Source organism: Dipodomys merriami, unplaced genomic scaffold (assembly GCF_024711535.1).
Source record: "Dipodomys merriami isolate MVZ:Mamm:240054 unplaced genomic scaffold, mDipMer1.0.p SCAF_3, whole genome shotgun sequence".
NCBI lineage: Eukaryota > Metazoa > Chordata > Mammalia > Rodentia > Heteromyidae > Dipodomys > Dipodomys merriami.
The window spans coordinates 67,857,582-67,871,304 of record NW_027204492.1 but is presented as its reverse complement, the minus strand read 5'-3'; the positions used below and the strand labels follow the sequence as shown (position 1 = coordinate 67,871,304).

The window sequence follows — 13,723 nt, the reverse complement described above, 5'->3', positions numbered from 1 at the left end:
ATGGAAGAGGCCCTAGGCTTGATTCCCAGAATCACAAGAAACAAAAATGGAATATTTAAATACATAAAGAACTTAGGATAATTTTATCAGTAAATGATGATTTATTTCAAAGAATTAAGAACAGGAGATAATTAAAATATTCCTTCAAAGTTAATTTTAGTACAAGGACTCTGATTCAAACAACATGGATAGTTTTTGTCAATAAGTGGGAAGAGGGGAAAAAAGAGATGTTATTCTTACTATAATTATTCCTAGAGATGTTACAACCAACTGTGGAAAACTCTGAGGCTTTGGAGAGATAAACTGAGTCATTATCACAAAGATTTTTCTTTTCATGCGTGCTTGTACTAAGGCTTGAAGTCAAGCATGGGTTCTGTCTCTTAGCTTTTTTGCTCAAGACTAATGTTCTACCACTTGAGCCACAGCTCCACTTGTATGTTTCTGGTGCTTAACTGGGGATAAGAGTCTCAGGGACTTTCCTGCCTGGGCTGGCTTCAAGCTACAATCCTCAGATCTCAGCCTCCTGAATAACTAGGATTACAGGTGTGAGCTACTGGCATGTGGCACAAAAGATTCTTTTAATGCATTTATTTAATTCATTCATTTATTCCACAGGAATTTATGGAGTACCAAGTTTTAAAGATCAAGTAAGGTGAATACTGTGAGCAACACAATGGTGATAATAGTACAAGCTTTGCATTCATATTACCCAGGTTCAAATCCTAGCTCTTGCATATACAAGCTATGGGGACTTGGATAAGTCACTTGATCTCCAGGAGTCTCAGTTTTTCTCATCTGGAACATGGAATAGCTGTAAATATCAATGGTAGAGCACATGCTTGATCTATGCAAGGCCTGTGGTTTGATCCTCAACTCTAAAAATTTTTAAATGAGGATATTCATGTTCACTTCCTAGATATTTTATAGGAATAAAGTGAGACAAAGTTTGTAATTTCTACGGTACTTACCACATAGTATTACTAAATGATAGCCATTACTGTCATTACTTACTTCTATGACTCAGGTTACCTGTTCAACTTCTCAAATATCTAAAATCAAGGTAGTTCTATCAGACAATGCATGCGTAGTTCCACTACACACATCTTTTAAACACTATCCATACATCATGGCTTTTATAAGCTAAACAATTGTTATTTAATCAACATGTAGATACCATCCTGGAATCAAGAAAATATGGAATTGTCTTTAAGACTGTAAAAGCACTACAGCACTTCAGTGTGGACAGATACCCTATGTGATGTTAGCTTCTAAGTCAAGCAGCCGTCTTCCTAGGAAACCTGCTGATTTATGAAAGAAGAGAAATCTGGGACAGAAATTGGGAGCTGGCTGTAACCACACTCTGGGAAAGAATCATCAAAAGGCTACTGCTATCCAGGTGCTGGCGACTTGTGCTTATAATCTTAGCTACTCAGGAAGCCAAAATCTGAGGGTTGTGGTACCATGAGACTCTTTTATTCTAATTAACCACCAAAAAGTCAGAAGTAGAGCTGTGGATCAAGTGGTAAAGTGCCAGATTTTGGCAAAAAAAAGGCCAAACATTAAGAAAAGAAACTCTTGAGTTCAAGACCATATAGTAGCATACAAAAAAAAAGAGAAGAGGCTACTTCCTAACTTTAAGAGTACCCTGATACAACTTCAGCTCTAATACCAAATGAGATTAAACCTACGTGTCACTTTCCAAAGGCTGGTTTGTGATGACATTCCTTCCCTTGGGAGCATAGTTCCAGTACACATCCCGGATGCCCAGGTAGTAGACTCGAGTTGCCCCATCAGTCAGTAGCGGCCATAAGGACTGCATAAATAGCAGTGCCCAGAGGAAGTGGACTGGCTCCATGGCCCACATAACACTGAGAAATAGGCAAACGGAATCTGCTGGAATGAGAAAAAGAGAACAAAGGGACGTTACTTGCATCTGGAATACTGCAGAGGCCAAAGCCAGATGTAGTGGCTGAAAAAGCAAAACCCAATCAGCACATTTTCTCCACCTACCAGATTTCTTTTTGTTCAGCAAGTGTTTAATGATCTCCACCCACAGGACTTTGGAAGGCAAAGTTAAATTACCTGTACTGATAATTATGTGATCACTTCCTTCAGAAGAGAAATTTGGATCCTGTTCCTTCAGCTGTATAGGAGAAAGAATGCAGTCTGGGCTAAGAATCAGGAAACAGGTAGCAGAAGGCTGATTATGTCACTCTGACTCACTTGGTGCCTAAAGCAACTCACTTTTCTTGCTTGTTTTCCTGTAGGCAAAGAAGGATACTCAGTGCTGCCACCTCCCATCACCTAAAAACTGGTTTAGAAAGAAATGATAATTCATCAAAAGACATTTACTGGGATATACATACACTCAAAATGGAGTCATCCAAAATGTCCATGGATACTCAAATGGATGAGTAAATTAAATTTTCCTCATATAGCGAAATTCTACACAACAATGATAAAGAACAATCTATGGCTATGCACAACAGTATGGATAGGCCTCACAAATGTGAGGCTACATGAAAACCAACTATGAACGTATGCATATTGTTTAATTTAATTTATGTGAAGTAAAACATCAGAGAAAAGTAATCCTACTATTAGAAGTGAGAACAGAGCCTAGCACAAGAGGCTCACATCTGTTATCCTAGCTACTCAGAAAGCTGAGCTCTGAGCATGGCAGTTAGAAGCCAGCCTGGGCAGAAAGTCTTTGAGACTTTTATCTCCAATTAACCAGCAAAAAGCTTGAAGTGGAGGTATAGCTCAAGTGGTAGAACACCAGCTTTGAGCATAAAAGCTAAGGGACAGTGTCCAAATATTGAGTTCAAGCCTAAGTAGCAGCATACACACAAAACAAGAAGGAGTGACATGGGTGGGAGGGCAGCTCATGAATAAGGGCCCCTCAAATCAGTTAGGACCACATTGATCCTGGTGGTATAGATCAATGACTAAGAAGGGAAGACAGACTGTTCTTTCTTGATCTACATGCTAGATAGTGTATTACTTAGGATTTATATACTTTTTACATGCATGTTATATTTCAAAAAGCTAACAATAAAACAATGAGTTTGTGAGGAAAGTATTTTGAACTTTTCAGAAGAAATGTTCTATAATGGTCCTCAAGGCTATGTACAAACCCATTTCACAGGTCTAACTCTAAATTACCATCAGACCCAAACTTGTAACTTCTCATTTCAGAATAATAATCCAGGAAATTAGGCTTCCTGGGGCTGGCATGAGGCACTCTTCTGTAACCATACACAGTAAGATCAGAAACACAAACATTACATAAACACAAATACACACATTTGCATACATTGGCACATACGTTCTTAGAGGCATGGATACCAACATTTGCATTCATACAACCACTGCCTCTCAGAGCCTTAATGGCTTTTATAATAATAATAAATCAGCACTTATTGTGCATCCAAGGAGTGCACTGTTCTAAGTGTCTTGCACAGATTAAATCATTTAATCATCAGAATCGGTCTAGGAAGTAGACACCATTATTATCCCCATATTACAGTGCTGAAATTGCAGAACAGGTGTGTAAATTAATTTGCCCAAGGCCACCTAGTTAACAATCAGTAGAACTGCGATTTGATCCCAGGAAATGTGACTCTGGCACCTATGATTTTTATCACTGTTATATCTACCTTCCCCCAAACATACTTACACACTTATGTGGATGCACATAGAAAATATGCACAGGCCCACAGCTACAGCTATAACTAGGAAAAACCACATGTAATTATACATGATTATGATCACCTTAGAAACTGGCATATTATTGATCAAGGTGCATTGGACTTATAAACTGATTTGGTGAATGGTAATTCATTTGTACAACCACCTAAAGATAATAAAAAACATAAGTTAAAAATGAAACCAATGAGGATGGGAATGTTGCTTAGTGGTAAAATGCTTGGATAGCATGCATGAAGCCCTCAGAGCTTGAACGAAAAAGCTTGAAGTGGTTCTGTGGCTCAAGTAGTAGAGCATTAGACTTGAGCACAAAGAGGCTCAGGGACAGAGCCCAGGCCCTGAGTTCAAGCCCAAGGACCAGCAAAAAAATGTGAGAGAAAAAAGAAACCAACATGTCCTCAAACATATATAGATAGAGACAACGGGGATGCTGATGACAGCTACTATTCATTGAACACCACACTTAAATAATATGTTCAGTGATTTATATAATTTATTTCCTTACATATTCAATTAAAGGGCATGAAATACAGGCTATTGATCAAAATTTTAAATGCAATACTAAGTACTACAGAAAAAATTAAAGAAATGAATAGATATACCAGGCACCAGTGGCTCACACTTGAAACCACAGCTATTCAGGAGTCTGAGATCTGGAGATTTGAAGCGAGTCCAAGGATAAAAGTTGAAGAGATTCTCTCTCCAAAATAATCAGCAAAAAGTGGGGCTCTATGGAGGCATGCTTCAAGTAGTGCCAACTGCTGGCTGAGCAACAGCAAAGTCTTGAGTTTAACCCCCAGTGGCAAAAGAATAAAAGGATATGCAGACTCAACTATAAGAAAATCCTAGACATTACTGTGAATACTAAAAGACAAAACCTATAGACTTCCTTACAATCACTCAGGCTTCTACCTGCACAACAATCATTCACGTATTTAATCCCAAATCTACATACATACATTCAGACATGCATACATACATACACACATACAAACAAACAAACATACATACATATATACATACACACACACACACACACACACACACACACACACACACACACACACACACACACACACACACACACACACCACACATTTTGGAGAAAGTCCTGATATTAGGACAGACCTCTGGGGGATCTTGATTTTAAAACCTGGCTCTCCCATTGATCACTTGTGTAGCCTTGAGTTTTACTTCACATCTCAGAAATTGTTTTGTCATCTGTAAAGTGAGTATGATAATAGCCTTGGAGAAATAAATTTTAAAAAACTGAAATGAAAGTGCACCAATCATATCAGTGTTTGGAATATAGTAGAGTCAACTGATTTCCTTCATCCTCTTTTTTTTCTCCTGTAAGTTGGTTCCTTTACTTTTACTATCTCCCATGAAAACCTTTACTTTCTGTACTTCTACTCCAAGGGCTAACTTAAATCCTATCGACTCCAGAAGGCCACCTCTCCAAATCAGACATTGTAGTACTGTTACATTTCTGGGCTGCCTAGTATATTGTCTTTTTGTGTCCGTGTGCTGGTCCTGGGCTTGAACTCAGGGCCTGTGCACTATTCCTGAGCTTCTTTTACTCAAGGCTAGCACTTTATCACTTTAGCCACAGTTCCACTTCTGGCTTTTTTGGTAGTTTATTGTAGATAAGTCTCTTGGACTTTCCTTCCTGGGCTGGCTTAGATCTCAGCCTCCTGAGATGTAGCTAGAATCACAGATTTGGGCCACCAGTATCTGGCTGGTATATTGTCTTTACTTCCCACATTGAAAATGCTTTCAGGGTGGATTTTATGCCATAAAGGTCCAGCCAGGTGTGATTTTTTGTTGCTTTGTATGTTCCTCCCCCATAGTATAACCCCTGTTTTCACTGTATTTGATGTCAGTCAAATTTGGGGAGGGGAAGGGAAAAAGCAAAATGTTTAAATAGGAATACAGATTGACCCATTGTAACAATAAGATGTACAAGACACTATGTTGAAAACGAACTTTACAACTTGGGTGGGGGGGAGTCAAGAAGGTGGGGAGGGAAGGGATGGGAGGGGAAAAACAAAGGAGGAGGCAACAATGCCTGATAAGAAATGTACTCATTACCTTGCTCACATAACTATAACCTCTCTGTACAGAATTTTCACAATAAAAAACATTTTAAAAAAGTGTCCAGCCAGGGCGGAGAAGGCCAGAAGGTGGGTCCTAGCAGCAACCGCTAAAGTACTGTAGAAGAGGCATAAGCATGCCTTTCCCCACTAACTGGTTCTAATTCAAATTCTGCCATTGGTTTGAAGAGTGACTTTAGGTGAGTTTCTTTACCTTGAAGGGCTTGTATCCACTCTCTAAAATAATGGAACACATACAGATAGAATATATATTTCTTATCTTTTGGGAGTCATGGAATTTTGATAATCTGACAAAACACATAAATGCATAACTACACAAAGTTCATATATAAAGAACTATGAATGAATCATTCCAGCTGGGTGTGATGGTACTTGCCTATATTCCCAGCACTCAGGAAACTGGCAGAAGGATTGCAAGATCAAGGCTAGCCTAAGCTACACAGCAAGATTCTATCTCAAAATGTAAACAAAAAAAGACTCATTCCAGCTCTTTCACTATTCCAATACTCACATCCTGTAATAAAACACAGGGCCACTCATATACACCTATCTATAGTTTCATATATGGTATCACAAATATCAATTCCTTGGAACCCTCAGGAAGGGAGTATCCTTTGTTTACTGCAAATCTGAATGCAGGTGCACCTCCTCCAAAGGTCCTCAAAGAAGTATCAGCAAGGCAGTTGTGCCTTGATCTGATTTTTCTAGAGAGAAAACTATCATCCAATAAGAGCTTTAAAATTCTACTAATAAAGGTAAGCTTGGAAATGTTCTCAGGAGAGACTAGTACAAACCTTTAGCCTACAATGAATGAGCATTAAAACACTGAAGTGGTGACTAATTGTTCAAAGGGCTAACCCTCCAGAAACTGAGCAACAATGTTACCTGGTTTTCACCTAACAGTTCTCACTTTACAGTGTGTTTTTCATATCTGCCATCTTATTTGATTCTCAAAATCTTGTGAGATAAGCATTGCTTCTGCATTTTGCATCCAGGAAACAGCTTTGGGAATCACACCTACTAAAAGAATCCTGGCTCCCCTATTCCAGCTGTATGACCTGGGAAATTGCTTCATTTCTCTATCCATAGTCTTTACCTTTAATATTATTAGCTGCCTCATAGATTTCAAAATGTGGCTCTTATTACTTTATCAATATTGCCAGTCCTGGGGCTTGAACTCAGGATCTGAGCTTTTTTGCTCAAGGGTAGCATTCTACTACTTGAGTCACAGTTCAACTTCCAGCTTTTTGGTGGTTAATTGAAAATAAGAGTCTCAGACTTTTTTTCCTGCTGGTTTTGATCCAGGATACTCAGATCTCAGCCTCCTGAATAGCTAGGATTACAGACATCAGTGACTGGTGCGCAGCTTATTATTATTTTAGTATTACCAATTAGGAAATAATTTTATAAATGAAACATGCCACTCTGTTGCTAGTGGCTCATACCTATAAACCTATCTCAAGGCTGAGAGTTGAGGATGGAATTTCAAAGCCATACTGGGCAGAAAAATCCAGAGACTCTTCATCTCCACTTAACCACCAAAAAAGCCGGAAGTGGAGATATGGCTTCAGTGGTAATACACCAGCCATTATCCAGAGAGCATGAGGCCATGAGTTCAAGCCCTAGTACTGGGATACACAAAAAGAACCATACTGTGATTATAAAGCTTCCTCCCACCTTCCCTTCCTTCTTTCCATCTTTCCTTATTTGTTTCTATTTTTCTTTTAGTAGGCTATGGATTTGACAACTGTCATGTACTGCATTCTAGAGAAGTGTTCTACCACTGAGCTGTACCTGCATCTCAAGGCTTTATTATTTTATGGATAGTCATAACATATACATTCTGAAGTTCCAATACACAGTGACACATTCCAAACCCAGGGGCACTTGTTCATGCATACAAAAATGTACATATTCCAGGCTATTAGTCTCTCCTTGGAAGTAACATGGATCAATGTAAAGAAGGAGAACTTGAAGTCAGAAAAATTTAGGTGTAAGCTCTATTTTCCATTGTTTAAATGGTGTAATGTTATGTAGCAACTGGGAATGAGTAGGCACCTGATAAATACTAGTTTTCATTCATTCTAATTACCAACTTCCTTTCTTTCTTCCCCCAGCCCCAGGAATAATTTGTCATGGCTATTCATGTTGTTTACTTTGGTTTTATAGAATACTTCAAGAGCAGCATAAAGGAGAACCCATAACCTGTGTTTAAAACCACTTGATTATTTCATTCTTAAGTGGAAAGGATTCATGCACCAGAAAAGCACATCTCTTACTCATTACACTACTTTCAGCAAGTCACCTAACTTCCAGAAGCTAAGTTTTCTCATCTGTTGAATGGTGTTAATTTCTGCCTTGGGTCCTGCATTAGTTTGCTATGAAGATCAACTGAAATGAAGGATAAGAAATCCTAGTGTAAATTTTCACTTAGGCAAGGAGGTTTGTCTCTGCTGAGCCCACAGAGAAGAACCAGACTGATAAGAGAAAAGAAAAGAAGAGAAGAGAAAAGAAAAAAAAGAGAAATGAAAGAGCAAACATGAGCAAAAAAGGAGAAAGGTGGCCAAGAAAAGAAGATGAAAAGGAAAGTTTTAAAAATGAAAAGGAAGTTTGGGCATTTACCCAAATGATCACAAAGGCCATACATACTAAGGCTACCAGCACAACTATGTTTATCGCAGCATTATTTACCATGGCTAAGATATGGAACCAACCCAGATGCCCCTCAGTAGATGAATGGATCAAGAAAATGTGATATAATATATATATATATATATATATATATATATATATATGTATAATAGAATTCTATGCCTCCATCAGAAAGGATGACATTGCCCCATTTGTCAGGAAGTGGAAAGACTTGGGGAAAAAATATATTAAATGAAGTAAGCCAGGCCCAAAGAAACATAGGCCCCATGGTTTCCCTTATTTGCAATAACTAGTACATGTGTAGGACAAACAGAAAAGGCCAAAAGCTATGTACATATGACCATATAGGATGATATTAAGTGAAATAAACCCCAAGATAGGGACACAAATATCTTTTTTCTTTCTTGCTCTTGTTTCTAACGTATTTATACTGTACCATGTGATTTTTTTTGTTGCTTTGTATGTTCCTCCCCCATGGTATAACCCCTTTTTTCACTGTATTTGATGTTGGTGCCCTGCATCTTGTATATACACTTCTCTAATTTGGGGAGGGGAAGGAAAAAAACAAAATGCTTAAATAAGGATGCAGATTGATCCATTGTAACAGTGACATATACAAAACACTATGTTGAAAGTGAACTTTACTGGGGGGAGGGGGAGGGTAAGTTTGGAGGTAGGAGGGAAGGGATGGTAGGGAGAAAACAAAGGAGGAGGCAACAATGCTCAATAGGAAATGTACTCATTACCTTGCTCATGTAACTGTAACCCCTCTGTACAGCATTTTTACGATAAAAAACGTACAAAAAATAAGAAGGAAGTCAGATAGAAGAACTATTCACAGGTAGGAAAAGATAGAGTTTCTGGGCCACGAGGAATTAGGCATAGTTTAGTTCATGTACACTAAAACCTTAGTTTAACCAGAGAAGGTGAGGTACCATAAGTCAAGCCTCCTCTACCTTACCTTACCTTCAGGTCACCCCAAGATCACCTGGGCCTCCTCAACTAATTTGCATTCCTGAGAATTTACAAGTTGTTCCTTTAATGTAATAATGCTTTCCCTCACCCCATCTCCCTTTTAAAGTCAGCTAGACAAGGACGAAAAAGTTCACCCAGATAAAGACCACTCATCTGAGCCGCAAAATACTGAGCTGCCCTGTAGCCAACCTCCAACATCTCACTAGATCTCCTAACAGAAGCCTCTGGCAAGATGAACATTTTCACTCCACTGCTTTCTTAGGATTTAGTCATTAAAACAATATTTCAGTACTTGTACAAAGTCTTCAGGGTTTTGTTGTTGTTGTTGCTCTTTCTTTACCTTGTGGTAGGAAACATAGTAAAGTCAAAGACCTTGATTCAAACCTAACCTTGTAACAGGTATGACAAGGCTTTCAAGAAATTATTTCCAAGTACCTGTGCTCAATTTTCTCATGCCAAAATGGGGGGTATTTATTTCACAGGATTATTTACAATATCAAACACAAATAATGGATATTTCTGCCTCATGAAGGGCTTGTTTGGCATACAACTGATAATCAGTAATGAGAAATTGAATATATTGTAGAGTCACATCTATAAAACTTTTACAAACCATCGTTACTAATATGTAGAAAACAGACAGAAGGGAAGGGATTTGTTCAAAATCATGCCAGAATCTAAACCCTGTTTAAAGAAGAGTCCTTATCTTCAAATTTTTTGCTTAGCTCAGCTTTCACTTACTTGCTTACTCTGTGCTAACTTTGCCTCAAAATAGGAATCCAAACCTGGCTGCTGTTAAGGGTCGGAGTTCTCCATTTATGTGATCTTCACGCAAAAAGCCTCGGCAACATGGGGGACAGATGAGCAAGCTGTTTCTACAGGACAGCGAACTACACTCAGCCCTAGGATCATCCTGGAAACCATGCAGCCAGTGTGATCCTGGCTATTTTGGCGACAGGGAACAAAAGGAGCCTGTGGGCTCCTGTAACTTCCCAGTGCACCGACCAGACTTCCTGAAACTTCTCAGCCATGGCCACTGAGTCTGAGCCTCCTAGAGCTCTCCAGCAACCAGCTGAATAAAGGTTTGCCTAGAAAGCCAGGTGATGCGGTTTGGAAAGAGAAGAGAAAGCTTACCTTTGCCAGAGAAAACCCTTCATTCCATACTCATGTCAGCCGCCCACTGTGCTGAACTGCAGACCCCGGCCTGCGCCTGCCAGCCCTGTGTACTCAGTATCCTGGGTTACCGGGACTTCCTCATGAATTAAATCCTCCGGGACTCTCGTCTGGCAGGGTTACTGGGGGTGACTGGGTGGGGGAGGGGACAGTGCTGGGTGCCCTCTTTTCCTGAAACCAAAACTACTGGAATGTCCTGTTCCGGGGCCCCGGTTTGGCACAAAACCTGGGATGGTTCTTTGACCATATCCGGGTGTGTTCCAAATCCCGGTTTGGATCTCCAGAGGAATTACAAGGGGGGTGGGCTGCATTTCTGTTCTGCTGCTTGAGCTTTTGCTAAGCAGGCTTGAGAATGCAAGGTCCCTCGGTGGCCAGCCAAAGCCTGCAAGCGATTCAAACAGTTCCATTGAAGAAATTCGCAGGCTGAATGTGTTAGCTCAGTGGTAGAAATTATTTTTAAGGGCCCTAAAAATGTAGGGTGAGACAGGAGTCTGGAATTTTAAAGTCAAAGGCCATCTTGATGCTGCTAGAAAGAAAAGGCAGTGAAAAGTCTCAGGCTTGGTTGAAGTGACCTACATCCCAACTCTCCTGGCTCTCTTTCCCAATAATCTATAAAGCTGTGGCCAGACCCTTTGCTCTGGGCCTCTTTCTATTTATACATGACATCCTTGAACTGGATATGGATCCTCCCATCTCTGTAAAATTACATACCTAGAATTCATTCCATGAAGAAGGCACAGTCTGAATGTGAGGAGTTGAAGAGGAAGGCTTTACTAAGATGCAGAGTAGAAAGAAAGAATGGGTGGAGAGTAATTCCTGAAGATAAGGAATCACATCCACCCATCAGGCCCAGGTATAGGACAGGGAGGATGGCGTTTCTATCACCTGACATCCTTACTTTGTGAAGAGATCTTGACTAGGAGGAGATACTGTTCTTCAGGCAGGCTGGACACATTTTCCTCTCATGCATATGAACTGCCTGGAGCAGGGACCAAGAAAGAGGATAGTCAGAAGACTGGAAATTTCACAAAGCTGATAGGGCAAAGTCTGGGTCATAAACCTCTAGAGAGTTTAGGGCACTCAGACACTAAGGAGCTGCCACACACAATGCAGCCCTGATCATGCAGACCGTGGTCAAGGGAAGCTGGATAAGGCTACGACAGCACCTGGGGTTATCTGCCTGGCACAGATGTGGACCTTGAAGCTGGAGGGAGAAGGTGGATCCAAACCCATTAACCTGGGATCCAAGTCCAGGCTCTAAGGCATTTATGACAGGGAGGGGAAGGGATAGGGCTCTACTCTGACTCATGAAGAACAGCAAAAAGAGGTCATTACAGACGCTCTTGAGTCAACACAATAAGACTGCAGGAGGCCAGCTAGGTTAGATTTCCTGGCCTCTATTATTTATTCACCAAATTTCACTGAGAGGACACACAGTGTCCACCTCTCCTGCACACCTTGGATGCATTTCTAATGACTTCTCTTGAAGGTCACTTAGAAAACATTTTTAAGTTGACTCCTGTAGACCACAGCTTGGCAAGGTTTCCTGGTAAGGGTCACAATAAATATTTTGTTTGCAGATTATACAGTTTCTGTATGCTGTAACCACTCCAGTCTCTAGTTGTAGCTCTTCCTTTGTACCTGTATGTCAATAAATATCATTTCAATAAAACAAACACCAGGCAAGATTTCGTCCATGAATTAAGTAGCTCAACAGCTGCTGACAGACTTTCTTTTTAACAACATAATGTCTGAAATATGGCATTTTTTAAAGCATGGAAAATAGAATAAAATATTCTTGATTGAAATCTCAACTGTAGCATTTCCTGATTTGACAGCCTTAGAATAATATTTACTTTTTTTTCCTATACCAAAGCTTGAACTCAGGTGCCTCCCACTACCTGGACTTGCTCACTCAGCTTGTGCTCCACTATTTGGGTAACATTCCAGCCTACATATTTTTGTCTGTCGTGGCGCTTGAACTCTGGGCCTGAGTGCTATCCCTGAGCTCTTCAGCTCAAGGCTAGTACTCTAACACTTGAGCCACAGCTCCACTTCCAGTTTTCTCGTGATTAATTGGAGATAAGAATCTCATGGACTTTCCTGACTGGGCTGGGATTGAACTGTGATCATCAGATGTCAGCCTCCTGAGTAGCTAGGATTATAGGCATGAGCCACCAACGCCCCACTCAGCCTACATTTTTGACAGATTATTCTGGAGATGGAGTCTCTTAGACATTTCTACCTAGGCTGGCTTCAACCAGAGATTCTGCAGGTCTCAGCCACTTAAGTAGCTAGGATTACAGATATAAGCCACCAGTGCCTGGTTATTTATTTTTAATCTTTCCATTTTTATCTCTGTAAAATAGTGATTAGAGGTCAGTTCAATGAGGACTGAAATAAATATACACATGAAACATATATTGACACATTGGCATATAGCAATAGACCAAATTGAGGGTTATTTTAATTTTTAATAAATAAATTGAAAATATATAATATAAGTTGTATTAATTCATGGCAAAATGTTATTACGAATCCTGGCTTTACATTGTAGTATTGTAGTACTAAAGAACCTTCAGCGATCCTGAACAAATAACTTTGCCTCTCTGATAATCACTTCCTTTTCTATAGAATGGGAAGGGAATCTATATTTGCTTTTCCCCAAATTAACCTTGGCAGCAGAACCCATTCCCCCATCAGTATCTTAGCAAACACTCACCACTAATGGAAGATGAAAGTGAAGCAGTTCTAAGCAACTGTAGGGCAGGGAGGGGAAACGGGCATGGCTGAGAGGACCCAGGGACCTTCCCAGATGGTATGCCTTCCCTTCACATGTACTCATCACAAACACCGCAGAGCCTGTGCACCTCAGAGTTCTCAGGACCCTCAGATGAGCTTGTGCTGAGCAGTTTTTGAAAACAAAGGGAAAGGAGAAGGTGTAGAGAAGGGGTCTCCAAGAGTTAAACCTCTGAATCCAGTGGCATCACAGACCAGACCACATCTCTGAATCCACAGACTTATCATTTCACACCTCCCCCTACAACACACACACACACACAGACATACACACACACACACACACACACACACACACACAC

General features: G+C 40.1%; 1 protein-coding gene across 5 annotated transcripts in view; it reads right to left on the bottom strand.

The window, feature by feature from the left end:
• Positions 1 to 11,546, bottom strand: part of Heph (hephaestin) — an 86,673-nt gene extending 75,127 nt beyond the window's left edge. Inside the window, exons 1-3 of one of the 5 annotated variants that reach the window (XM_070040229.1) lie at positions 11,521 to 11,546; positions 2,083 to 2,143; positions 1,689 to 1,893 (exon numbers count right to left, since the gene is read on the bottom strand). In XM_070040229.1, coding sequence (XP_069896330.1) covers positions 1,689 to 1,864 — 176 coding nt within the window. In that variant the 5' untranslated portion in view covers positions 1,865 to 1,893; positions 2,083 to 2,143; positions 11,521 to 11,546. Of the gene's footprint in view, positions 1 to 1,688; positions 1,894 to 2,082; positions 2,313 to 10,583; positions 10,787 to 11,520 lie in introns of those variants that run through there. The other 4 variants (XM_070040227.1, XM_070040226.1, XM_070040228.1 and 1 more) reach the window with 4 other exon arrangements.
• Between the last annotated feature and the right edge of the window lie 2,177 nt (positions 11,547 to 13,723).